This window comes from Felis catus, chromosome C1 (assembly GCF_018350175.1).
Source record: "Felis catus isolate Fca126 chromosome C1, F.catus_Fca126_mat1.0, whole genome shotgun sequence".
Classification (NCBI taxonomy): domain Eukaryota; kingdom Metazoa; phylum Chordata; class Mammalia; order Carnivora; family Felidae; genus Felis; species Felis catus.
The window spans coordinates 188,123,766-188,151,475 of NC_058375.1; the positions used below are offsets into that span (position 1 = coordinate 188,123,766).

Here is a 27,710-nt window from a genome sequence, read left to right on the forward strand (position 1 = left end):
CTCTTAGTCCAGACATTACTGACCTAGTATTTGGAGAAACTAGTTGTTTTAATATGAATTTATCTAACTTTGCACCCTCATGCCCAGTGACAGGAAAATTTATTTTGTTGGTGAGTGCTTTGAAAACAGTCCAGAACCTCTTTCCTAAATATATGGCTTTTGAAGAATCAGTTTGCCCTCATAACTTTTCTTTTTTTTTTTCCTTCTAGAGTAAAGCTAAAACATTTTGAGAAATTTCAGGATACAGCAGAAGCATTAGCAGGTAAAGTGAAAACTAGCTTTTTTTGGTTTTATGTATAATCTTGTCAATGTATTATTCTTATCAAAAGATTATTTGCTTCAGTGCCTGAGTTAACCTTATTCAATGTTGTCAATGATGCATTCTTTTTGGAACTGAATTTAAGTGATCTAACTCTTAATTCGTCACTACCACTGAGACAACATTGAGTTAGCTTTTTTCACCATAGGGCTTGTTCCCCCCCATGTGATGAGTGTGAGAAGTGGTTAAGTTGATCTCCCTGTGGAAACCAACAGCATAATGCTGAAGCACAATTCAGTAAAAGCTGTTCTACAAGGGACCAAGGTAATGTAGTCAAGTGCACAGCCCTCTGATGATTTTAATTCAAGGGTAAAGTTGAGAATAGCCAGGATTCACAGTTGAAATAATAATAAAGCAGCTTTTTGGGGGTTTTTTTAGTATGAAACCTACACAGAGCCTTGAGTTAATCTGAAGGAAACATGAAGAATGGTTGGCTCATATCCTTCAACCAGTCCTCGTAATGGGAGAACAGACATAAAGTAATAGGGTGTATCATCTAGGTTTGGCTTTAATAAGCAGTTGGTCTTAACAAGGTTGTTCCCCGCCCCCCCCCCCCCCCCCCCCGCCCATAGTGTTAGGGAAAATAAGACTGGATATAAAATTCTAATCATGGATTTTTCAGTTGCTTAGGTTCTATATATTAGGTCCGCCAACTGCTTGTTGGTATAATCTGAAAATGTAGACTATAAAGAATATGGCTTATAATTAGGCAAGAATATCATAGACCCAAATAATTTTGTTCATCAGCCACAAAAGAGGAGTATAATTCTCTTATAAAAATTAGGAATCTAAACATGCTAGAATATTAATAGACCGCCCCAACATTGGCAGAGGGGTAGCTGAAGGAAGACCCAATAATGAGACCAATTTTTTAATTTTTAAAAAGAGTTCTAGGCTGCTGCATCAGTAAGTCAGTAATTAAAGCCTCATAGAGCTATTAAAGCACAATGATAATTTTTTTAATTTTAGTTTTTGTTCTTATTTTTTTTAGTAATCTCTACACCCAACTTGGGGCTTGAAGTCATGGCCCCAAGATCACAAGTTGCATGTTCTTTCAACTGAGCCAGCCAGGTGCCTCTCTGCCTAGAGAATTTTTTAAAAGATCTGTTTATCACAGCTTTAAAATTACATGGGTAGAGTTTTGTTAAAACTCTATAGAAAAAGATTGTGTTCACTATTTTCCACCTTGGGTGGGGTGTGCAATATTCACATAGACTGATTTGAACAGCTCCTGCTGAAGCTATAAAGTGCAGTGGCCCTGATCCCAAGTGACTTCTTTTGAATTCCCTTTTGCATATTACTTCTTTAATCTTTTTTGGGCTATTTCTGACCAGTCCATATTAAACGGTCTACTTCTACCCAGACATGAAGCAGATTTTTACTATTTTAATTTTTCTTTATGTTTATCTTTGAGATTGAGAGAAATAGCATGAGTCAGGGAGGGGCAGAGAGAGAGGGAGACACAGAATCTGAAGCAGGCTCCAGGCTCTGAGCTGTCAGCACAGAGCCCGACATGGGGCTTGAACCCACAAGCTGTGAGATCATGACCTGAGCCGAAGGCAGACGCTCAACCAGCTGAGCCACCCAGGCACCCCCAGATTTTTACTATTAATAGCTAATATGTTGATCATGTAGTGTGTGTCAGATTTTGTACTCATCATTTCTTTTTTTTTTTTAATTTTTTTTTTAACGTTTATTTATTTTTGAGACAGAGAGAGATACAGCATGAACGGGGGAGGGGCAGAGAGAGGGGGAGACACAGAATCGGAAGCAGGCTCCAGGCTCTGAGCCATCAGCCCAGAGCCCGACGCGGGGCTCGAACTTACGGACCGCGAGATCGTGACCTGAGCTGAAGTCGGACGCTTAACCGACTGAGCCACCCAGGCGCCCCTGTACTCATCATTTCAAAATTGTTGTTTAATCCTTGAAACAATCCTGTGGGATACATATTAATAACTATTTTACAGAAAAACTGAGGCTTGAGAGGTATCTCATTTCCCTACTGAGCTTTTGGTATACGTTAAAATACTGTAAAATAAATGGCTAAAATGCCATATTAGCTAAGAATTTAAAGTCAGCCCCCCTCCACCCATCTTCCTTCCAGGAAGGCAGAGACTATATTGTTCTTTGCTGTCAAATTGCTAGATTTTAGCATATAAATACTTTGGATAAAGGGATGAAAGTAGTGAGCTCTGTCAGGAATCTGCCTTTTCTCATCTATTTTTACCAGAAACTCAACATCACCTTATTAAGAGAGTAGTCTTTCCTGGAAATTAACTTCCCACTCCCTGTAAAAAGCAATTATAGTATGACAGAACCAAAACTGAGTGGTTATAGATATGGTAGTGTACATTTAAAACTCCGTAGCCCAAGAAACAGTCTGATCTGTTGTGATGTCAAGAATTTATATGGGGTGGGGGGGGGGCAGCTGGTTGGCTCAGCTGGTAGAGCATGAGACTCTTGATCTCACGGTCATGAGTTCAAGCCTCTCATTGGATGTGGAGCCTACTTAAAGTCTTTGGGGTTCTTGGCTGGCTCAGTTGGAGGGGCAGTGTAACTCTTGATCTCAGGGTCATGAGTTCGAGCCCCACATTGGGTGTAGAGATTACTTAAATAAATAAGTAAATAAACTTTTTTCTTTTTTTAAATAAAAGGTTGAATTTAAAAAAAAGAATTTATATTGGTCCTAGAAATTCAAATATGCTGTTGGTATGGAGAGCTTTATCTTTACTCTCAGTCTAATTTCCAAGTTGCAAGTCTTCCAAATGCCACAGAAAAATTTGGTGCCAGCCTACATTTGGATGAAGTGGGAAAATTACTGGGAAGTGGCTAGTGAAGTAGAATAAAGACTCGGTGTCCTCTATTTTAAAAAAAAAAATTTTTTTTTTTTAATGTTTATTTTTGAGACAGAGGGAGACTGTGCAAGTGGGAGAGGAGCAGAGAGAGAGGGAGACACAGAATCTGAAACAGGCTCCAGGCTCTGAGCTGTCAGCACAGAGCCCGACGCGGGGCTCGAACCCATGAACCGCAAGATCAAGACATGAGCCGAAGTCGGACACTTAACCGACTGAGCCACCCAGGCGCCCCAAGACTCAGTGTCCTCTTAACTTCATCACCATCTCTGTTTCCCATGTTTTATTTATTTATTTTGAGAGGGAGAGAGAGCAGGGATTCCAAGCAGTCTCTCCAATGTCAGGCAGGAACCTGACTCGGGGCTCAATCCCACGAACTGTCAGATCATGACCTGAGCTGAAATCAAGAGTTGAATGCTTAACCAGCTGAGCCACCCACATGCCCCTGTTTGCCATCTTTTAAAAATACATATTACAGGGGCTCCTGGGTGGCTCAGTCGGTTAAGCGTCCGACTTCAGCTCAGGTCACGATCTCACGCTCCGTGAGTTCGAGCCCCGCGTCGGGCTCTGGGCTGATGGCTCAGAGCCTTAGCCTGCTTCCGATTCTGTGTCTCCCCCTCTCTCTGCCCCTCCCCCATTCGTGTTCTGTCTCTCTCAGTCTCAAAAATAAATAAACATTAAAAAAATAAATAAATAAAAATAAAAGTACATATTACAGGGGCGGCCCAGATCGAGCTCTCCATCAGGGTTCTCGCTGATAGCACACAGCATGCTTGGGATTCTCTCTCCCTCTCTCCTCCTCCCTACACTGTCTCCCTTGGTCTCAAAAATAAACTTAACAAAAAAATATATATATTATGAAAAGCAATTAACAGGTTTTCTCATAATAAAGGGAAGATAAATCTAAGCATAAATGATGGTATGCAAGATTGAGAATAGAAGCTGGAAGTTGAAATTTTTTAATTATAAAAGCAAGTAAGATAACTCCTATTAGAAAGGCAGATCATAAGGAGTCAGTATTGTACACTATGGTTGGAACCTAACAAAAATAGCTTGAGTCTCTACTTCTTAGAGTGTCTCAACCTCTGTAAGAGCTTAATGGTAGCCAGATGATTTTTGTCCTCACCTTTCATCTTCCCAGACAACAGGTGAAATGGACTTGTAATTCAAATGGATGGAGATGTGGTCAGGAAAGAGCAGATACCTGGCTGATAAAGCATAAATTGCCTGGCCTTAGAAATTGTGACAGAATTCCTTCCTGCCAGGAGTACTTTAAATTCAGCCAGAACCATCACAGATAACAGGAGGTGTCAGTCCATGTGGGTCCAGAAGATCTAAGTGTAAGCCTAAAGAACAGTGAGACTTATAAATGAGCAGATTTAGAACCTTCCAAAAATGAAAGCAGTCTCAGATTGAAGAGGCTGTCTTTTTTTTTTTTTAATTTTTTTTTTTCAACGTTTTTTATTTATTTTTGGGACAGAGAGAGACAGAGCATGAACGGGGGAGGGGCAGAGAGAGAGGGAGACACAGAATCGGAAACGGGCTCCAGGCTCTGAGCCATCAGCCCAGAGCCTGATGCGGGGCTCGAACTCACAGACCGCGAGATCGTGACCTGGCTGAAGTCGGACGCTCAACCGACTGCGCCACCCAGGCGCCCCGAAGAGGCTGTCTTTAGTGGGGAATTCCCCATCACTGGAGGTTTACAAGCAGAGGCCTGATGACATATCTGAATCAGGATTAGCAAAAGCCCTCCACTCAGACATCCTTACCCCGCAGCAGGACCTTCCAAATGAATATACTCCTTTTACAGGCCAGTTTGTTTATAATGATATAGGAGAGGGAATTTACTTTTGATTCCAGAACAGATTGTTTCTAACGTTTTATGATTTTAGCTCTGAGTTCAAGAGTAGATTTCCTATTACATAGGGAAAGGAATGTTGGTTCTGCTTTAATTCCCAATTCTAGAGCTGAAATGGGGGTGGGAAGATCAGATGAAATTCAAATGTGTAACTCCTTCAGTGTTTTTTACATTTATCATTTCATTTTAGAAGTAATGTTAAATTCACCCTTTTTGAAAGGTAAAAGGAAGTGTTTATTTTGCTTTATCTTTTAAGTTTAAATGAGAGCTTAAGTTCTTAAAATTAGAAACTTGAGAATTCTTTTGATTTTTTTTTTTTTTTTCCTCAAAAGCATTTACAGCTCTGATGGAGGGCAAAATCAATAAGCAGCTGAAGAAAGTTCTGAAGAAAATAGTAAAAGAAGCTCATGAACCCTTGGCTGTAGCTGATGCTAAACTAGGAGGGGTCATAAAGGTAATTTCTTTTTCATGCCTGCTAATCAGAGTTCACCATACAGCTTAGCAACTACAAAGACTTGGCTTTGCATTGAGTTGGTTGTTTTAAGTTCTCATACTTGATCTTTTCTCCTTTACCTATAGAATAATTGATTTCCAATATGTACTAAGCATAGAAAAGTAATGCCTGGTCATTGTAGAAAATATTGATACCCCTAAAATGATTAAAAAAAAAAATAGCTTTAATCTTGCTGCCCAGAGATAATCTGTTAACACTGTATCCTGCCATGTCTTTGTTCAGCCACATTTCTTTTTCTTTCAACAGAAATGGAAACATGACATTTCTTTTGAGTGTGTGTGTTTATTAGAAAACTTTAGCAGGGTGTAGAGTTTCTAGAGATTGGTAGAAATAGTGGAAAAATGGGCTCCCAAGAACGAAAAGAAGAGTTTGAGAGCCGGTTGCGATAGTTTGATCTTCAGTGGTTATTGTAGATCTTACAGTGACAGGTTAATTATTGTGTTTGTGAATATACCTCTGTTTTTTGGGTTTTTTTAAGTTTGTTTATTTAAGTAATCTCTACTCTCCACATGGGACTTGAACTCACAACCCTGAGATCAAGACCCTCTGTGCTCCTTCCAACTGAGCCAGCCAGGTGTTCTGTACCTCTAATTCTTGAAGTAAGGTTTATATTATGTTGTAGGGTTTTGTGGGGGTTTTTTTTCATTTTTTTGTTTTTGTTTTTTTACTGTTTTATTTATTTTTGAGAGAGTGCACGTGTGCGAGTTGGGGAGGGGCAAAGAGAGAGGGACAGAAGATCCTAAGTGGACTCTGCGCTTACAGCAGCAAGCCCGATATGGGGCTCGAATCCATGAACCATGAGATCATGACCTGAGCCAGAGTCAGATGCTCAGCTGACTGAGCCACCCAGGCACCCCGTGTTATATAGGTCTTTTTAGGTAAGAAAATGCTAAATAGATTTGAGGGGGTTTTTTGTTCAGGATTGTGAATTTAAGAAGTTCAATTAAGTGAATTTCTAACACTGTCTGGTAAGTAATGAAGTTTTCTATGATGATGTCAATCTCTATCTTCATTCTTTGGTGTGCCCACAAGTGTTTGTAATTTTCTGTTGAAAACATTAGATTTTAGCATAGTACAGAAGAAATTGTTGAATGGTGGGATTATGGGTATTTTTATTTTTTTCTTTTCAGTTTCTCTGTTTTAAAAACTTACACTGGGGGCGCCTGGGTGGCTCAGTCGGTTAAGCGTCCGACTTCAGCCAGGTCACAATCTCGCGGTCCGTGAGTTCGAGCCCCGCGTTGGGCTCTGGGCTGATGGCTCAGAGCCTGGAGCCTGCTTCCAATTCTGTGTCTCCCTCTCTCTCTGACCCTCCTCTGTTCATGCTCTGTCTCTGTCTCAAAAAGTAAAATAAACGTTAAAAAAAAAAAAAACAAAAAAAAAACTTACACTGAAGATCACTCATACATACCAAATATTTGTTTCTTAAACATGATGTAATACATCTAATTTTGCATGCATGCCATTATTTGCATTGGATAAACTAGCACAATACAATGAATTATTGAATTGAATACCAAATACAATGCAAAGTGAAAAGAAATGAATGGGTGCAGAACAAAATTTATTAATGTGTGGAGGTGTGTGTGTAAAAAAATTGTATAGTAAACCCTTGAACAACTTAGGCGTTGGGGTGCCAACCCTTCCCCCCCCCCACACACAGTCAGAAATCTGTGTATAACTTTTGACTCCCCCAAAATTTTACTACTAAAAGCCTACTGTTGATCAGAAGTCTTACCAATGACATACATAGTTTATTAACCCATATTCTGTATGTCAACACGTATTAGATACTGTATTCTTACAATAAAGTAAGCTAGAGGAAAGAATGTTACTAAGAAAATCGGGAGCGCCTGGCTGTCTCAGTAGGTGGAGCATGCAACTCTTGATCTTGGGATTGTGAGTTTGAGACCCATGTTGGGTATAGAGATTACTTAAATAAAATATTTTTTACAAAGAGAAGAATCATAAGGAAGAGAAAGTACATTTGTAGTACTGGACCATGTCAAAAAAGTCTGGGGGCCCTAGGTGACTTACTTAGTTAAGCATCCAACTTCAGCTCAGGTCATGATCTCTCGGTCTGTGAGTTTGAGCCCAGCCTGATGAGTTCCAGCCCTCTGTTGGTCATTGTGCTGACAGCTAGAACCTGGAGCCTACTTCAAATTCTGTGTCTCCCTCTCTCTCTACCCTTCCCCTGCTCACATACTCTCTTTTTCAAAAATAAATATTAAAAAAAAATTCTTTAAATCTGCATTTGGTGTTCTCCCACACACTAGAAACTGCTTTTTAAGAAACTGAGAAATATATATTTAAATCTGTTCTATTTTAATAATTAAATGGTTTTAGGAACTTAATACAGATAGATATTCTTATTTTTACAGGAAAAGCTGAATCTCAGTTGTATCCATAGTCCTGTTGTTAATGAACTTATGAGAGGAATTCGTTCCCAGATGGATGGATTAATCCCTGGAGTAGAACCACGTGAAATGGCAGCTATGTGTCTTGGATTGGCACACAGGTGAGATTTACTGGAAAACAAAGTCCACTTATTTCTGTTTAGTAAGCAATTATGTTGCACTGGTTTAATTTAACCATATTGTAAATACTAATTTAATTCTCATAATAATTTTATGAGGAAGGTAGTAGTAGTAGTAGTATCCTCGTTTTATAGATGAATCTGATGCCCAAAGTCAGTTATCTGGTAAGTGACGAAGCCAGGGCTGGAAACCAGGCAGTCCTCATCATAAGCATTCTCTGCCTTATGAGCATTGGGTCCCACAATACTTGGGCTTTCTCTTTTTTATTTTCTCTGATATCTGCTGAATCATTTGCTATCCCTCCGTCTTCATCTTCCTGAACTTTCTTACCTGCTGTGGTCTGCTGTGTATCTGTGTTGCTTGTTTTACTGATTTTAATTGAATTTTTATAATAAGGCAAAGAGAAGCACATTTTCCTATCATGTTTAACCAGAGGTCCATTAGAACAGGCATTTCTTGCAAATTGGTGCAGCCGCTCTGGAAAGCAGTGTGGAGGTTCCTCAGAAAATTAAAAATAGACCTACCCTATGACCCAGCAATAGCACTGCTAGGAATTTATCCAAGGGATACGGGAGTACTGACACATAGGGACTCTTGTACCCCAATGTTTATAGCAGCACTCTCAACAATAGCCAAATTATGGAAAGAGCCTAAATGTCCATCAACTGATGAATGGATAAAGAAATTGTGGTTTATGTACACAATGGAATACTACGTGGCAATGAGAAAAAATGAAATACGGCCTTTTGTAGCAACGTGGATGGAACTGGAGAGTGTTCTGCTAAGTGAAATAAGCCATACAGAGAAAGACAGATACCATATGGTTTCACTCTTATGTGGATCCTGAGAAATTTAACAGAAACCCATGGGGGAGGGGAAGGGGGGAAAAAAAAAAAAGAGGTTAGAGTGGGAGAGAGCCAAAGCATAAGAGACTGTTAAAAACTGAGAACAAACTGAGGGTTGATGGGGGGTGGGAGGGAGGGGAGGGTGGGTGATGGGTATTGAGGAGGGCACTTTTTGGGATGAGCCCTGGGTGTTGTATGGAAACCAATTTGACAATAAATTTCATATATTAAAAAAAAACAAAAATAAATTTTAAACGATAAAATAAATAAACATTAAAAAAAAAAGAACAGGCATTTCTGTTTTACTGTGGTATGTTTTCCTGAAAAGCTCGGCATATTGTGAAATTGTACTAAACTATCAGGATTTTTTGGTGAAGAATAGATAGGATTAAAGGTAGACTACTCAGAATCTATGCAACTTTATAACCAGAGCACTATCAAAAATAGCCCTGTAATCCTGGCTGGCTCAGTTGGTTAAGTGTCCTTTTGGCTCAGGTCACAATCTCACAGTTTCAGGAGTTCAAGCCTAGCGTCGGGCTCTGGGCTGATGGCTTGGAGCCTGGAGCCTGCTTTGGATTCTGTGTCTGTCTGTCTCCTCTCTCTGCCCCTCCCCCATTAGTGCTGTCTCAAAATAAACTTTTAAAAAAAGCTCTATGTGTTAATACAGTTAAAAAGACACGTTAAATTTATATAAAAGGAATAATACTATAAACAGAGATCTGTACCTTTGAACAAAACATAGCATAAATCAATGAAATGGTTAAAGCTACTGAGTTACGGAGATGAACAAAATACATAAAAGTCAAGAACTTTGTAACAAGCATTTTTTTTTTTTGAGCGAGAGAGCAAGCACGTGTGAGGTTGTGGGGAGGGGTAGAGGGAGAAAGAATCTGGAGCCAGCTTCACTTACTGTGGCGTGCGAGTGGCTGTATCTCAGGACTTACTGTGATATCACTACCTGAGCTGAAGTCAGGAATCAAGATGCTCAACTGACTGAGCCACCAAGGCGCCCCTATGTAATAAGCATTTTTAAAAGAACATTACTAGCTAAACTGAGTCAAGATACAAGCTTTTGATTAGTTGGCATTGTTTAACAGTAGTGGTTCTCAATCAGGGGCAATTAAATATCCCGTAGAGGAAATTTGGTAGTGTCTAGAGATATTTTTGGTTGTGACATACGGGTTCAGGTCTAACATAATGGGTAGAGGCCAGGGATATTGCTAAACATCCACTCTACACAGAATAGGCCCCTACAGCAAAGAATTATCTGGCCCACATTGTTAACAGTGCCAAGATTAAGAAACCCTTATGGCAATCCTATCAAAATAACACCAGCGTTCTTCACAGAGCTAGAACAAACAATCCTGAAATTTGTATGGAACCAGAAAAGACCCTGAATAGCCAAAGCAGTCTTGAAAAAGAAAACCAAAGCTGGAGGCATCACAATCCCATACTTCAAACTGTATTACAAAGCTGTAATCATCAAGACAGTATGGTACTGACACAAAAACAGACACTCAGATCAATGGAACAGAATAGAGAGCCCAGAAATGGACACAAAACGTATGGCCAGCTAATCTTTGACAAAGCACGAAACAATATCGAATGGAATAAAGACAGTTTCTTCAGCAAGTGGTGCTGGGAAAACTGACAGCGACATGCAGAAAAATGAACCTGGACCACTTTCCTACACCATACACAAAAATAAACTCAAAATGGATGAAAGACCTAAATGTAAGACAGGAAGCCATCAAAATCCTCAAAGAGAAAGCAGGCAAAAACCTCTTTGGTCTTGGTCACAGCAACTTCTTGCTGAACACGTCTCTGGAGGCAAGGGAAACAAAAGCAAAAATGAACTATTGGGACCTCATCAAAATAAAAAGCTTCTGCACAGCAGAGTAAACCGCAAAACGAAAAGGCAACTGACAGAATGGGAGAAGATACTTGAAACGATATATCAGATAAAGGGTTAGTATCCAAAATCTATAAAGAACATATCAAACCCAACACCCAAAAAGCAAATAATCCAGTGAAGAAATGGGCAAGAGACATGAATAGACACTTCTCCAAAGAAGACAACCACATGGCCAACCAACACATGAAAACATGCTCAACATCACTCATCATCAGGGAAGTACAAATCAAAACCACAATGAAATACCACCTGACACCTGTCAGAATGGCTAACAATAACAACTCAGGCAACAACAGATGTTGGTGAGGATGTGGAAAAAGAGGAACCCTTGTATACTGCTGGTGGGAATGCAAACCGGTACAGCCACTCTGGAAAATAGTATGGAGATTTTTTTAAAAATTGAAAATAGAACTACCCTATGACCCAGCAATTGCGCTACTAGGTATTTATCCAGGGGATACAGGTGTGCTGTTTTAAAGGGACATGTGCACCCCAATGTTTATAGTAGCTCTATCCACAATAGCCAAAGTATGGAAAGAGCCCAGATGTCCATTGATGGATGTGTGTATGTGTACACACACAATGGAATTTTACTCAGCAATCAAAAAGAATGAGATCTTGTCATTTGCAACTATGGATGAAACTAGAGGGTATTAAGCTAAATGAAATTAGAGAAAGACAAATATATGACTTCACTCTTACGAGGACTTCAAGATACAAAACATGAACATAAGGGAGGGAAAGCAAAAATAATATAAAAACAGGGAGGGAGACAAAACATAATAAATACATATAAGTAAAATTTAAAAAAATCCTTATGTACAATTTTGTTCCTCCATGGCTTTCTGTTTTCAGGTGTTAACAGTGCTGTACTTTTATTTACCTACTGGTATAAAGCATTGATGCCTTGTAAAAATCATGTATGAGCCAATATGACTTGCATTGCACAGCATCATCCTTTTTGTCTGTCATAAATTAATTCATGTTTCTGAAATATAGGTTATAGCAGGACAGATGTATTTTCTTTTTAAATGTGTATTTCCACGTTGCTCTTGAGTAGCTCAGTTAAGTGAGTCTGTTAAGTGACTTCAGCTCAGGTCATGATCTCACGCACTCTGTTGGCGCATGCTCTTTCTCTGTCTCTCTCTCTCTCTCAAAAATAAATAAACGTTAAAAAATTTAAATGTGTATTTCCTGGTTTTGCATAATTATATTCTGTTTGTTTTATTTATTTTGAGAGATCATGGGTGGGTCAGGGGTAGAAAGAGAATCCCAAGCAGGCTCTGCACTGACCTGGGGCTTGAACCCAGGAACCATGAGATCACGATCTGAGCCGAAACCAAGAGTTGGGACGCTTAAACTGACTGAGACACCCAGGCGCCCCTGATTTTGCATATTGTATTCTTCAACTGATTTTCTCATGCTGGGAAAATTAAAATAATGCAGCTCCAAGAAGAGGGGATTGGTTTTAAACAATTTTTTGAGCTGTTAGTTCTTTTCATAGATGCTGTCAGTAATTTCTTATTTTTCCTTTTTATCCCCAGCTTGTCCCGATATAGATTGAAATTTAGTGCTGATAAAGTGGATACCATGATTGTTCAGGCAATTTGTAAGTATAATCCATGGGAGGCCTAATCCTCATGACTTTTTCCTCCTGTTAAAACTGTATTTTTTGTAATGTTAGCACTTGAGGAAGGGAAAGGAGATCAGTTAGAATTTTTAGTAATGAAGTAGAGAAACTAGAAAATGCAGAATTGAGAAGGAAAACCACCCATAATTTAACTAGGTAGAAATAACGTGAATTAACACTAGTGATGTTAACAGATGTGTGTTTTTCCGTGAAGTAAATGACTAAGTAGGATCTATTGCATTGTGCTTTTTTCACTTGGCTTTGTAATAGGTCGTTTTCCTAAGTCATTAAATGAATTTTGAAAACATCAGATTCTTAACAGTTTCTAGTTTTAAAAATCCCTTTAAATGGCAATTGCATTTCTGGGTATATACTCCAAAGAATTGAAAGCAGATACTCACAGGTATATATACATCTGCGTTCACAGTAGCGTTATTCACAATAGCCAAAAGATGGAAACAACCCATATACCCATTAACAGATGAATGGGTAAACAAAATGGAATACATACACACAATGGATTATTATTTATCTTTAAGAAGGAATGAAGTTCTAATACATGTTACAACATGTTATATGAGTTTTGAAAACCTGCTAGGAGAAATAAACCACACAAAAAAAACATTACTATTGTGTGGTTCCACTTATGAAGTACCTAAAACAGGCAAGTTCATAGAGAATGGAAGTAGAAGAGATAACCAGGAGATGGGAGGAGGAGAGGATGGCGTGTTATTTATTGGGTGCAGAGTTTCCATTTGGTATGATGAAAGAGTTCTAGAAATGGATAGTGGGTGACTGTTGCTCAACATTGTGAATGTACTTGATGCCACTGAAACCTACACTTGAAAATGGTTAAAATAGTAAATTTTATGTATATTTTACCACAGTTTTTCAAAGCCTTTTTAAAAGTTCTTTTCTTTTCCATCTTAATCTCCTGCAGCCTTGTTAGATGATCTAGATAAAGAACTAAACAACTACATTATGCGGTGTAGAGAATGGTATGGCTGGCATTTTCCTGAATTAGGAAAAATTATTTCAGATAATTTGACATACTGCAAGTGTTTACAGAAAGTTGGTGAGTAACTTTATCTTTTAAGGCATTGAAAATAATTATTTGCATCCAAAAACATGAGTTTATAGTAATGCTTTTTCCTTGAGCTTCCCAGAGTTCCTTATGACTTTTATGTGTTTGGGAGTGTAGTGATCTTAGTGTCTGTTAGAATTCAGATACAGTTATCTGTGATTTTGATGGCCTGTACAACAGAGCATCATTCTCTAATTTGGTTTTTCCTTTTCTTTCTTTCTTTCTTTCTTTCTTTCTTTCTTTCTTTCTTTCTTTCTTTCTTTCTTTCTTTCTTTTTTTAAGTTCATTTATTTATTTTGAGAGAGAGAACACAAGCGAGCACAACCTGGGGAGGGGTAGAGAGATGGGGAATGAGAGAGAATTCCAAGCAGGCTCCACACTTACAGCACAGAGCCCAGTGCAGGGCTCAAACCCACAAACTGTAAAATCATGACCTGACACAAACCGTAAGATCATGACCTGAGCCAAAATCAAGAGTCAGGTACTCAACCGACTGAGCCACCCAGATGCCCCTCTAATTTGGTTTTTCTGAAAATGGCATCTTCAGATGAATATATCTCATAGTGAATTTGCCATTAATACGAACAACTGTAGACTTCGAATATCGTGCATTATATTAATAATAAAACTAGTACGCTGTCTATGCTGTTACTGTTATATTCTATATTAATAGTACAGTAATATTAGTAGAGGGGCTTGGGCATTGTTGATAAATAGGACTTACCAGGTTCATGTTATATTACCATATTACCACTGCAAGAATTCATGGCGCTGGCTTTAATGAAACCTTGGCTACAAATTGTCACAATATTATCAGTCCTATTTCATGGGGTATTTTGTTTTTATCTAACTCATATTTTTTTTGAATAGAAATGTGGGGAGAGATTTTAAGCTCTAAAATTAAGCCTTTACATAAGAAAAATATCCAGGTCAGACTTGTTTGCTTTTTGTTTTGTTTAGGTACCCTTTTCATTGGCTTATTTCTACCTTTGTTTTGTTTTGTTTTGTTTTGTTTTGTTACTATTTGGGTTTTATATAATTTGTTGAAGAGTGATTTCTTCCTCATCCTCTGCAAACATTCCATAGGCGACAGGAAGAATTATGCCTCAGCTAAACTTTCTGAATTACTGCCAGAGGAAGTTGAAGCAGAAGTGAAAGCAGCTGCAGAGATATCAATGGGAACAGAGGTTTCAGAAGAAGATATTTGCAATATTCTACATCTCTGCACTCAGGTAAACTATACATGGAGAAACTAGTTGTGTTGGAACCAGCTATGTAATAATTTTCTGATGGCAATGATGATTTTTAAATTTACTAATCACCTGACAAATATGAGGGTGTTCAGTCACTACCTCATCTGATGCCATCTTGATTTATATACTTAGTGGGGGAAATAATACTGAAGTAAAGTTAATAGAACACTATCTAATTTATTTGTATTGTCGGCATTGTCTGGATAATGACTTATAAATCCATTAAGAAGACAGAGAATTACAGTTTGAATTATTTAATTCCAGCCTCTGTGTTTGTAGCCTGGAGCCCCTTTTTGCCCATTTGGAGATAGTTAAACAACAATCACAAAGAAGGGGCACTTGGCTGGCTTAGTTGATAGAGCATGTGACTTTTAATCTCAGGGTTTAAAGTCTAGCCCCATGTTGGGTACAGAGATTACTTAAAAACAAAATCTTAAAAAAAAAAAAAAAAAAAGTACCAAAGAGGATGACACAATGTCTAGCCCTTGGGGTTTTTGTTTTTGTTTTTTTAATGTTTGTTTTTGAGAGAGAGCATGAACAGGGAAGAGACAGAAAGAGAGGGGGACAGAGGATCTGAAGCAGGCTTTGCTCTGTCAGCGCAGAGCCCGATGCAGGGCTTGAACTCCCAAACCGTGAGATCATGACCTGAGGCAAAGCTGAGCACTTAACCAAATTAATAGTTGACTAACATTTTTAGGCAGCGTATTAGGTTGTTTACATTTATTATGTCATAAAATATGTATTAAAATGAGAAACTGAAGTAAGGAGTGGTTCATTTTCCCAGGATTGCACAGCTGTTCTGTGATAATTTAGGAAGGACTGTAATGTTTCAGACGGTGGTTTTTATATAATTTTTACTCAGATCATTTATGACATATCCACTTTGTTCTTTATACTAGGTAATTGAAATCTCAGAGTATAGAACCCAGCTCTATGAATATCTACAAAATCGAATGATGGCCATTGCACCGAATGTTACAGTCATGGTTGGGGAATTAGTGGGAGCACGGCTCATTGCTCATGCAGGTGATGATTTTAATGTGACTGGTAAATAGGAATATTTAGAGTTGAGTTATTTTCTACTAGGATTATTTTTTACTCTTCAAATTACATTTATTAGAAATTTTTGGTAAAAAATAGAAGTAGATAGTATATTGGGGAGAACCAAGGGCCAAGTAAGTGTTCAATGATGATTCTAATTTGTATGCCTGATTTCCTTTTGGATAATGAAGGCATCTTTAGTCACTACCTCTTCTGAGACACTTATGGTCCATTTTCAGAAGTTTGTTACCATTAATTAGAATATTCAGATGAAGTGCAGGAGGATGAAATCAGTTAATATTTCCTGATACTAAAAACTCATCAGATTAAAATAGGAATAGTTATCACAAGGGTTGATATATATGCTTGATTGAGAATTTGGTTCACTATTAAATATGCTATTTTAAAATACGCTATTTTAATATATTTGACGTGCAAAATATTTTTAATAATTTATCATAAAACTTCAAACATGTATATAGTGATTTTACAAAGAAGGTATGCTACAAAATACTATAAAATTGAATAGTTGCAAATAGAGTGAATTACTAGCTCATTATATTATTGGAGTATAATCCATCACAGAAGATCTTAACATATCATCTGTCACCATGTCTAAACTAGAATAGCTCCTGTAACTGCATCATTAAATAGACAAATATGCCATTCAGATACCTTCAGCTGCAAGGTTGGGATCATCTGGCAGGTTTTGTTGTCTACATATGAAATTTCATAGGCTTAGCTAACCTTTTGTTGTAAGAGATATAGGGATTAACAGAAGTATGTTTTTAATTTTAAATATGTATTGTGTGGTTGAGCATTAATGTTGGGGGTGTGTTCTTAGGAAATCTGTGTAATAAATTTAACAAACCAGCACCTTTTAGTACCTGATTATACTTATATAATATAAGTGTATCTCCATCTCCATATCTTAAACAACAGAGGTAAATAAAGTGTGAGAAGATTGTCACATAGTTCTACTACTGAGATGTCCTGAGAGTTTCCATTTATTTGTATATTTTTTTCATCTCTAAAAGTAGAATATTTGATGTCCAAAATCATCCCCTGTGGTATGGTGGTGGAATGTGGAATAGTAATACCATCTCTCAGGCAAATAAGTATAATTGAACTGATAGTCTTAACCTTCAGTTACCGTAAGCATTCATTACAAACTTCTGCCCATGGTGCTACATGGATGAATCACAAATGCTGAAGCTTTTTAGGGAATCCCAGACTATATAGAATCTGAATTATTTTTATTTACTGTAGTGGCTGTAAATACTTAGACTATATGTCTTGTGTTTAATACATGGAACTTTCAAATACTTGGAATTGCATTCCTTGTAACTACCTCTTTTCTTTTGAAGGTTCTCTTTTGAATTTGGCCAAACACGCAGCTTCTACAGTTCAGATTCTTGGAGCAGAAAAGGCGCTCTTCAGAGCCCTCAAGTCTAGACGAGATACTCCAAAGTATGGACTCATTTATCATGCTTCACTTGTAGGCCAAACAAGTCCCAAACACAAAGGAAAGGTGAGTTACAGTTCTCCTGAGGTGGGTCGTTTTTCTTTTTTTTCCTCTAACCCATATCCTACTCTGTAATATGCAATAAATCTTTCTACTACTTCTTTTCATTAAATAGAGAATGGTGAATTCTTGAGCTTTTTAAAAAGCACTTCTATACACTGAAAGTGTACTCAGGGCTCCTGGCTGACTTAGTCAGTAGAGCATGGACCTCTTGATTGTGGGGCTATGAGTTCCAAGCCCCTTGTTGGGTGTAGAGTTTACTTTAAAAAAAAAAAAAAAAAAAAAACTACCTATGAGAAGTAGGTATCTCGGTTTTACAGATGAGAAAGCTGAATCTTAAACCAACTAAGTACTTTCAAGGTTTTTGGTAGGATATGTAATTTAATAGAAACTGAAATTTTATAAAATTCAGAGCAGATAGAAGAAGCAGGTTGGTTAAATGTTAATTAGCCTAAAAAGGGGGCTACGCGTTTTCTGGATGACCTCTTGATATAGAACTAAGGTCACTGAGTAGAAATTAAAAGAAGACATTAGAAGAGCAGTTTGAGCTCATTTTATTTTTTTATCTTATTTTTTATATATGTAATTTACTGTCAGATTGGTTTCCATACAACACCCAGTGCTTATCCCAACAAGTGCCCTCCTCAATGCCCATCACCCACCCACTTTCCCCTCCCCCCTACACCCCATCAACCCTCAGTTTGTTCTCAGTATTTAAGAGTCTCTTATGGTTTGTCTCCTTCCCTCTCTAACTTTTTTTTCCCCCTATCCCCACCCCTCCCTGGTCTTCTGTTGAGTTTCTCAGGATCCACATATGAGTGAAAACATACGGTATCTATCTTTCTATGCCTGACTTATTTCACTTAGCATAACACTCTCCAGTTCCATCCACAGTGCTACAAATGGCCAGATTTCATTCTTTCTCATTGCCAAGTAGTATTCCATTGTATATATAAACCACATCTTCCTTATCCATTCATCAGTTGATGTAGATGGACATTTAGGCTCTTCCCATAATTTGGCTGTTGTTGAAAGTGCTGCTATAAACATTGGGGTACAAGTGCCCCTGTGCATCAGCACTCCTGTATCCCTTGGGTAAATTCCTAGCAGTGCTATTGCTGGGTCATAGGGTAGATCTATTTTTAATTTTTTGAGGAACTTCCACACTGTTTTCCAGAGCAGCTGCATCAGTTTGCATTCCCACCAACAGTGCAAGAGGGTTCCCGTTTCTCCACATCCTCTCCAGCTTGAGCTCATTTTAGATATGAACTACAAGATACTTTTTTCCACCAAAACGAATGTAGTTGTGTATATAACCAGTTACCCATTATATGGTGGCAGAGATTCAGATATAAGATAGGTTTCTTGAGTTGTATGATTTTATAATACTTTTGTAATTCCTGATTTGGAAAAATCCTAGAGTGAATGATTGAGTTCATGACTTGCTCTAGTTTTCTCATGGATAACTTATTGAGGATTTTTATATCTCAACTTGGAATATAGTTCGAATGCCTCTAACTTCAAGTTCTCTTTTAGATTTCTCGAATGCTGGCAGCCAAAACTGTTTTGGCTATCCGGTATGATGCTTTTGGTGAAGATTCCAGTTCTGCAATGGGAATTGAGAACAGAGCCAAATTAGAGGCCAGGTTGAGGACCTTGGAAGATAGAGGGGTAAGAACCACATCCTGCCTATTATTGCAGAAGTGTTAGCTATCAAAAATTAATAAACTTCAAGTGTATGTACTTAATTATTTCACCTAAGCAGCTTTATTTATGAAACATTTCAGCATATCTAACAACATTTTTTGTTTCTGCTGTTAACAGTTTCCCTTATATTTACCAAAAATTGATATCTTTTCTTAGATAAGGAAAATAAGTGGAACAGGAAAAGCATTAGCAAAAACAGAAAAATACGAACATAAAAGGTGAGTACATTTGGGGGAGGATGGATGAACAGCTTCTGCTTATTTAAATTATAATTTTTGACAGCACTTTTTTATTATAAATGTAAACACCTCAATGTCTCTAATTGTTTCTTTGCTCCTTACAGTTTTCCATATTTACTTTTTTTTTTTAACTTTATATTATTCTTAAGGGAGAGAGAGAGTGTGAGAAGGGGGAGAGGGAGAGAGAATCCCAAGCAGGTTCCATGCTGCCCAATGCAGGGCTCAATCCCATGAACCTGTGCGATGATGACCTGAGCCAAAATCAAGAGTCAAATGCTTAACTGACTGAGCCACCCAGTCACCCCCCCCAATTTTTAATCATATACATATTTTTACATTGTTGTACTAAGTACACATATAGCATACTTGTTTTGGCTTTCTATACCCAACGTGGGCTCAAACTCAAGACTGTGAGATCCAGATTTGCATACTCCTTTGACTGATCAGCCAGGCACCCCTTGGCTTTTTTTCTTCTTAATATTTAACTTGTTCATTTTCAGATGTAAAGACAGAAGAGTCTAAAACTAGCTAAGAGGCATAGTAAAGTATTCAGACCACCATGAAATTAACAAAAGATACGTGTAGGGAGAGGTATTTTGCTTGTTATTTGAGGTAATGTTCAACACTGGTAAGGTTGTGATGATGGAAGTAGAGAGTGGTTCAACTTTGCTGGGAAGCAGTTTGACAGTATGTATCAGGAGCCTTTAAAATGTTTCTTGTCATTAACCCATAAATTCCATTAGGACTCTTGTAACCCTTCTAAGAATTTTAATAGTAAAATTTTAAACTCTAAGTGGGCAAGGAGAACAAAATACCATAACATCTTACCATATATATTCATATGTCTGTAAGTGTACACATTTAGAAAAATTGTTTTCCTTTATTCTGTTCAAGGTCTAATTTGATGTGTTTAGTTGATAAGTGTGGATCTTTGTTCTTTAAATTCTAAATGTTTTTAATCTATAAAAATTAAACAGCCACAAGTCTACAATTTAAAAAATGAAACATTCGTTAGCTTGTTTTGAACAATTTTTTAATATTCCCATACCATGGGACTTTGAACACATGATCTTAGGACTTTAAACACATGGTGTTAAAGCACCAACTATGAGGTTTAGTTCTTAGGCACTTAGTACTTCAGTTTTTTCTTTCTGCTACATTAGAGCGAAAGCAAATGTTGCCTTATTTAGGGAATGTTTATCCATATGTATCCCTGCTTGTTCTACCTTTTGGGATTTTGTGATGAAGTCTTTTATATTAACTTGATTAGGATTTTGTGGGTTTTCTGTTTTGTTGTTGTTTTCATGGAATTGCCCTATGTTCTAAAACTTGAATTGCTTCAATTTTTACTTTCTAGAAGTCCTTTGGTATAAAGAGATTTTTTTTCCATCTTTCCCCATACTGATTGAATGTTTTTCTGTACCATAGTCACTACATTGATTACTAAACCAAAATTCATTTTAGTTCCCCACTTCTCTTGAAGTCTGATTGATCTGCTTGGAAAATAGTAAAACCTCTTTACCTTTTGGGAACTATTAGTTTTCATAAACTGCCCCACAGCCACTAAAGTAAAACAGCATTGTATGCTTATGTAAGTATTATCTACTAGTATTTCCTTTAAATCTGTTTAGAATTATTTCATACAAGTATTTGTAGAAATTTTCTATAATTTGGCTCTTTCAGTGAAGTGAAGACATATGATCCTTCTGGTGACTCCACACTCCCAACCTGTTCTAAGAAACGCAAGATAGAACAGGTAGATAAAGAGGATGAAATTATTGAAAAGAAGGCAAAAAAAGCCAAGGTTAAAATTAAAGGTCAGTTTAAATTTTTTGAATGTTCTTTATATATATATTTTTTAATGTTTATTTATTTTTGAGAGAGAGCGCACATGCGAGTGGGGAAGGGGCAGAGTGACAGGGAGACACAGAATCTGAAGCAGGCTCTAGACTCGTGAGCTGTCAGCACAGCTCAACACAGAGCTCAAACCCATGAACCATGAGATCATGACCTGAGCCGAAATTGGACGCTTAACCGACTGAGCCACCTGGGCACCTCTATATTATTTTTTAAGAAAGACAGACTTGAGAAATCTTGGGAAAGTACATGCCACTGAACTTTATTGTAAAATCACCCATATTGAAAGCTAATGGTGTTTTAATAAGCTGCCATGTTCTCTGGGAATAGTTCAGGTACTATTAGATATATCAGACTTCATAGAGGAATGTGAGAAGCATTTCTTTCAATATGTGGAATCCTGTATTATGCTAAGTGTACCAAACTTTAGTTAACTACCATGTGAGCTATTTTGAGAATAGCTTAAAACATAAAAAAATGCTTATGGTTTCTACGTTATTGAAGTATTTTTGTTATATGGTTAAGGGTAGAATTCACAGCAGTGGTTTTCTTCATTGTTTCTGTCACATAGAACGGACTATAGTAATAACATTGGGTAGCCTGCCGTTACAGTAATATTTAATAGGTGCTCTCCACTGAACTAGGCTGTCTCGCAAAGTTGATAAGCCAGTAATTCTGTTTACTAGCAGTACTTGTGTTGAATGCCTACAGACTAGTCCAACAAGAGTATCATGCATTAAAATAATGACTGATTTAATTTTTGGTTTCTAAATAGCTTAGTGGTCAAAAGTATACTATCAGCAAATGGGAATTCTTACCCTGGCTGAAGAGAACATAAACAAGTTATTCAGCTTCTACACTTCTGTTTACTTATTGAACAGTAAGGTGATCTCTAGGTCCCTTAATTAGCATTTGAAACACCAGACTCCAGGATTGTATCTTCACTTGTATATCCATCCAGTAAGCTTTTTAAACTTGAACTTTCGTGGATCCTTGTTACTCTCAGTCTGTTGCTCTCCAATTTATTTTTCTTATAAATAGCAATTCTGGTTGCTTTGGCCTTTAACTTTCACTCTTTGAAAACCTACTCTGGCAACAAATCCTTTTTTTTTTTTTTTAGAACTTATATTTTTGAGTAATCTCTACACCCAGTATGGCGCTCATACTTAAAACCCCGAGATCAAGAGTTGCATGCTCCGTCAACAGCCACACACCCCTATTTTGGCAACAAATCCTTTCAATTCAGTTCTACTTTGAAAATATATCCAGGGGCACCTGGGTAGCTCAGTCGGTTAGCTGTCGACTTCAGCTCAGGTCATGATCTCACGGTTTGTGAGTTCGAGCCCTGCGTCGGGCTCTGTGCTGACAGCTCAGAGCCTGGAGCCTACTTCAGATTCTGTGTCTCCCCCTCTCTCTACCCCTCCCCTGCTCAAGCTCTATGTCTCTCTGTCTCTCAATAATAAATAAACGTTAAAAAATATATATATATAAAGGGGCGCCTGGGTGGCTCAGTCGGTTGAGCGTCCGACTTTGGCTCAGGTCATTATCTCACGGTCTGTGAGTTCAAGCCCTGCATCGGGCTCTGTGCTGACAGCTCAGAGCCTGGAGCCTGCTTCGGATTCTGTGTCTGCCTCTCTCTCTGCCCCTCCCCCACTCATGCTCTGTCTCAGAAATAAACATTAAAATATATATATTTATATATATATATATATATATATATATATATATATATATATATATATATATATATAAATCCAGAGTCTAACCACTTGTCATATCCACCACTGCTGTTCTTAATGTAGCAGCCACCGTGACACCCATTAGCTCTGATTCAGTCCTACTCCTTGCTCACTCTGCTGCAGCCACACTGGCCTCCTTCTTATTCCTTAAACCTGCCAATTCCCCTTCTCTCCCAAAATAACCTTAGCATTTGCTATTCTCTATGCCTGGAAAAATTTTCCTCAGGATAATGTTTTTCCATCATTCACTCACTCCCTTGCTTCTTCCAGGTGTTTGTCTGACTGCCCTGTCTAAACTATCCATATGCATTGTCTTCTTCAGTGTTTCCCTTCCTGCTTTATTTTTACCTTTAGCACTGATTACTGTGTAAAATATTGTATAGTTGTATCATTTTGCGTTTTTTCTCTACTCCTAAAATAAAAGATATATAAGGACAAGGAGTTTGTCTGCTTTATGCCTTGTTGTATCTCAAATTGTAGAATACAACCTGGTATTTAGTAGGTGAATTTTTGGTGAATGACTTTTTTTTTCCCTTAAAGGTGAATGAGTTTCTAATGATAGCTACCTATTATTGAGTCCTCATTCTAATGCCCCAAGTATTATATGTTACCTCATTAAGTCCTAGTTATCATCCAGTGAGGTAGACATCACTAAATTTTACAGATGAGTAATACGAGTTTACAGAAGTCAAATGACTTACTCTCCAGGTCCCACCAGGTTGAATAAACCCAAGTGTCCTAACTCTGGAGCATAAACTCTTAATCATTTCTAATATAATTGACAGTTTGCAAAAATAGTTTCAATGTGTTTTATTCCTAATTTCTATACGTAGCTACCTGATCTCATGAGAAATTTCTTTGAGCTTTACATCATTAGATATAGAGTTAATGGACTAGGCAGGAGTTCCAAGGACCTTTCCACTTATAGAATTTTATAATAAACATTGGCTAGTTAACCAGAATGATTGGGTGGGGGGGGGGGGGAGTGAGATTCCAAAAGTTTGGGGTGGGGGAAGTGAGGTCTGACACAATGTTAATTGTTGTGTCTTTACACTTACCCATTCAGTTGAAGAAACCACAACAGTAGCAGCCGAAGAAGAGGAAGAAGAGGAAGAAGGAGTACTAGTGGTGGAAGAACAGGAGACATCTGTGAAGAAGAAGAAGAAAAAGGACAAAAAGAAACACATTAAGGAGGAACCACTTTCCGAGGAAGAACCGTGCACTAGCACAGCAATTCCTGTATGTTTGTTTTTAATTGCCAATACTTTGTTGGTATGGACAGGGTCTCTGTATTTTATTCTATTCTCTTTATCAGAAATGAGCAAGCAGTTACGGTTTTCAATGATGGAATAGTAAAAATAAAAATGATATTTTTACAAAGAGCCATTTCCTAAACGTAGAATCTTATTGCAAAATAGGTTTGCCTTGAGAAAAAAAGAATATGATTTGCTACAGATCACTTTTGGTTTTTATATTTTTTGGGTTTTTTGTTTTTATATTTTTGCTAAAGATCACTTTCATAGAGGTGGTTTTTATATTTTTAGGTTCTAATCTTTAACCCAAATTTATTTTTAAGGAAAATAGATCTCCTTTGTTCTTATAGGAAAAGTTATTGTTACCCATACATTTACAGCTCTTTCAAAAGCCTTCTTGTTGGTTATTTTCAGAGTCCAGAGAAAAAGAAGAAAAAGAAAAAAAAGAGAGATAATGAGGACTAATTGAAGGGAACCATCTTTGAATCACCTGGATACATCACACTTCAGTCAGGAAATATCAGAGATGCTCTCCAATTGAGAGAACGTTGGATGAAACAAAGTGATTGATCATCTATAGCTTTCCAAACCTATTGGTGTCAAGACACCAATTCTGATAATTTGATTATGTTATTTCTTAGAGTCTTTGTTATACAAATAAAAATATTTTCTTTGTATTTTGAGGCAGTTCTGTGATCTCTGTATTTTAGGTAGACAGCCTTGGCCCTTTATTCTATCTAGCATTTGATGGTTATTGCTTTGATCATTAAAGCTGAGAAGTGAGAGTTGTGACTTGTTAATTTGAAACTTAGCCTTTTGGGAGATCATGTAGATGGACCAATTTGAGAGCCTCACACTAATGTTTCTTTTTTCCTTTTCGGACTCTTTCTCCTTTTCTCCTATTTTTCCGCCTGTGTATTTATTTAAATAAAGCTGTGTTTTGTGTTCAAAATTTTTAAATTAAGTGAGCACAACTTTTCTGTATCTCTTCAGAAAGAAAAAATTGTGTTCCTAAACTTTATTTACTTCAGAGTTCTGAATGGAGCAACAAAGTAATTATCATAGATGCAATTTTTTTCTAAAGTGACAATTTTAAAAGGATAACAAAGTAATTTTATAGTAAAGAATGGGGGAATAACAAGAAAACAAGACCAAAAATAAAATGTCCATGGGTATAAACCAAGATACAGAACACCAAAGAACAGTCTTTTTTTTTTTTTTTATTAAACAGTTTATTTTTAGTTTTTTAATTTTATTTAAATCCAAGTTAGTGTAACATATAGTGTGAGAATGGTTTCAGGAGTAGAAGTTAGTGGTTCATCACTTAAATATATCACCTAGTGCTTATCCCAACAAATGCCCTCTGGGCAGTCTTTGTTTCTAAAATGCAGTATTTAGTAAGTGAACAACAGCCTGATTGACAGCTCTATAATCATGGCAGCCACAAGTTTCATAAGACTGTTAGGTCTTGCATCCCTGTGTTTGCCACAGGCATGATGCTAAAGCCTGGTTCAATAAGCATCCAACAGGTGGAGGAGCCGAAATGATTATAACTTGGCGTTCCACCTCTGCTTTTCATGTAACTGGGAGCAAATCCACAGCCCCTCAACTTTAGTTTCTCACTTGGAAATTAGAGATGATGGTCAGCTTTACCTCTCCACCAACATTGGTTTGTAGAAAATTAGAGAAATTTTCAGAGATGTAAGTACAATTAGATATTTAGAGTATATGCTACATGAAGTACAGGTAGCCATCCCTAGATACAATTGTATAATAAAGCTGATATTATTTTGCTTCTAAGAGAATGTTATCATTTTGCATGGTTCATTAGTACCCCCAGACACATTCTTGATATGGAACATAACATTTTTAACAGCTTTTGATGAAAGTTGCCCTGCAAAGGGCTTTATGGTCAAAAGCTTTTTATCTGAAACAAGATAGACCTTGAGAATGCTAATAAACTTAAAAACCTCGTTGAATCACAGAGCCATCAGCTTTGTTAAGCACTAAAGTCTTAACTGCTTAAAACACTAACCTGAAGGTAGATTCTGGTTCTTTGTGCTAAAATGATGTGCTTGTTCTATTGAAGAGCCTTGGGATCTTAGCCTGAAATCTAAATGTGAAATGGGAAGCACAGGTGAATTTTATATACCTAATTTTGATAGAAAACTTGAATTTCTGTGAGTGTGCCACATAAAATGTTTTAAAACTTAATGATTCTCGAGCACCTGGCTGTCTTCAATTGATAGAGCATGGGGCTTTTGAGGTGTCATAAGGTCAAGCCCACATTGGGCATATACTTAAAAAATCAAAATTTCCTGATTCTCAAAAAAAAAAGATCTAGTCCACATTTTTCCCTTCAAAAATGTAAATATAGGGCACCTGGGTGACTCCGTTAAGCATCCCACTTTGACTCAGGTCATGATGCAGTTTGTGATTTCAAGCACTACATTGGGCTCTCTGCTGTCAGTGCAGGGCCCACTTCAAATCCTCCGTCTCTCTCTCTGTCCGTTCCCTGCTCATGCACTCTCAAAAATAAAAAAAAGGAAATTTATATTTTTTGGCTGAAAGTATTTCTATATGTATCTACTATTTTCTGGGTCTTCAGTGTGCTCATCAAGATTTTGGATAAGCTGTATTCAACCCAGACTCCAAGCTCAGATCACTTTTCTGCAGTTCTTTATTCATTTGTTGCTTTTCTAAGGCCATTTTTAAAAACTTGGCTCAGGCCCATCCTCTATCCCAGCTGTACCACTTAGAATAATGGGCATTAGGGCCAAGTACCTAAAACTTCGAACGTGCATAAAAATCACCTGGGGATCTTGATAAACTAGATCTGAGTCAGTAGATCTGAATTGGAGCCTAAGATTCTTAATTTTTAGTTAGCTCTTAGGTGATTCTTGTTGGAGGCCACACTTAGGATATATAGTAAGGTACTCAGGCAAATTACTTAAACTCTCAGATTTGTCTGAAACTGGGTTGCTCTAAGAATAAGGTGAGAATTTTTTAAGGAGTTTTTAAAGCCATTAATTTCCTTTTGCATCCCTTGAATATCTTCACTCCCCAGTTGTAGACCTTCCCTGTGTGTTCTTACCTGTCCGGGTTTCTGCAATATAGTAGGGCCTTAGTGTTTGTGTATAGTGATGAGGATATGACCTGTGGATGAATTAACTAAGTTTTTCATAACTGTTATATTCAGAAGAAAGCAAAATTAAGAATGCTGAGGTCCCTGGATAACTCAATCAGTAGAGTTATGTGACTCTTGATCTCAAGGTTGTGAGTTTGAGTCTCACGCTGGGTGTAGAATTTACCTTAAAAAAAAATTAACAATGCCACTTTTGATTTTTTTTCTCCCTCCTCATGAGCTTTTTTCTTTTTTTAAAAAAAATGTTTATTTTGAGAAAGAGTATGCGAGCAAGGGAGAGGGAGAGAAAGGGAGAGAGAATCCCAAACAGACTCTGCCGTCACCGCAGAGCCCAGCGCAGGGCTCGAACCCACGAACTGTGAGATCATGACCTGAACGGAAATCGAGTTGGATGCTTAAC

General features: G+C 37.5%; 1 protein-coding gene and 3 non-coding genes across 7 annotated transcripts in view; all 4 read left to right on the forward strand.

The window, feature by feature from the left end:
- The window catches only part of NOP58 (NOP58 ribonucleoprotein), a 35,467-nt gene extending 10,625 nt beyond the window's left edge, over positions 1 to 24,842 (forward strand). Inside the window, exons 2-15 of one of the 4 annotated variants that reach the window (XM_045034295.1) lie at positions 210 to 262; positions 468 to 583; positions 5,362 to 5,483; positions 7,922 to 8,058; positions 12,382 to 12,446; positions 13,408 to 13,542; positions 14,638 to 14,783; positions 15,704 to 15,830; positions 17,213 to 17,376; positions 18,907 to 19,041; positions 19,234 to 19,295; positions 21,000 to 21,133; positions 23,979 to 24,151; positions 24,580 to 24,842. In XM_045034295.1, coding sequence (XP_044890230.1) covers positions 5,376 to 5,483; positions 7,922 to 8,058; positions 12,382 to 12,446; positions 13,408 to 13,542; positions 14,638 to 14,783; positions 15,704 to 15,830; positions 17,213 to 17,376; positions 18,907 to 19,041; positions 19,234 to 19,295; positions 21,000 to 21,133; positions 23,979 to 24,151; positions 24,580 to 24,630 — 1,437 coding nt within the window. In that variant the 5' untranslated portion in view covers positions 210 to 262; positions 468 to 583; positions 5,362 to 5,375 and the 3' untranslated portion in view covers positions 24,631 to 24,842. Of the gene's footprint in view, positions 1 to 209; positions 263 to 467; positions 584 to 4,775; positions 5,250 to 5,361; positions 5,484 to 7,921; positions 8,059 to 12,381; positions 12,447 to 13,407; positions 13,543 to 14,637; positions 14,784 to 15,703; positions 15,831 to 17,212; positions 17,377 to 18,906; positions 19,042 to 19,233; positions 19,296 to 20,780; positions 20,908 to 20,999; positions 21,134 to 23,978; positions 24,152 to 24,579 lie in introns of those variants that run through there. The other 3 variants (XM_045034294.1, XM_045034293.1, XR_006583479.1) reach the window with 3 other exon arrangements.
- On the forward strand, positions 361 to 448 carry LOC111562169. Its single transcript, XR_002745213.2, has one exon. It is a non-coding gene; the product is annotated as a small nucleolar RNA SNORD70 (small nucleolar RNA).
- On the forward strand, positions 14,839 to 14,920 carry LOC111562176. Its single transcript, XR_002745220.1, has one exon. It is a non-coding gene; the product is annotated as a small nucleolar RNA SNORD11B (small nucleolar RNA).
- LOC111562175 lies at positions 15,984 to 16,067 on the forward strand. Its single transcript, XR_002745219.1, has one exon. It is a non-coding gene; the product is annotated as a small nucleolar RNA SNORD11 (small nucleolar RNA).
- Positions 24,843 to 27,710: the final 2,868 nt, after the last annotated feature.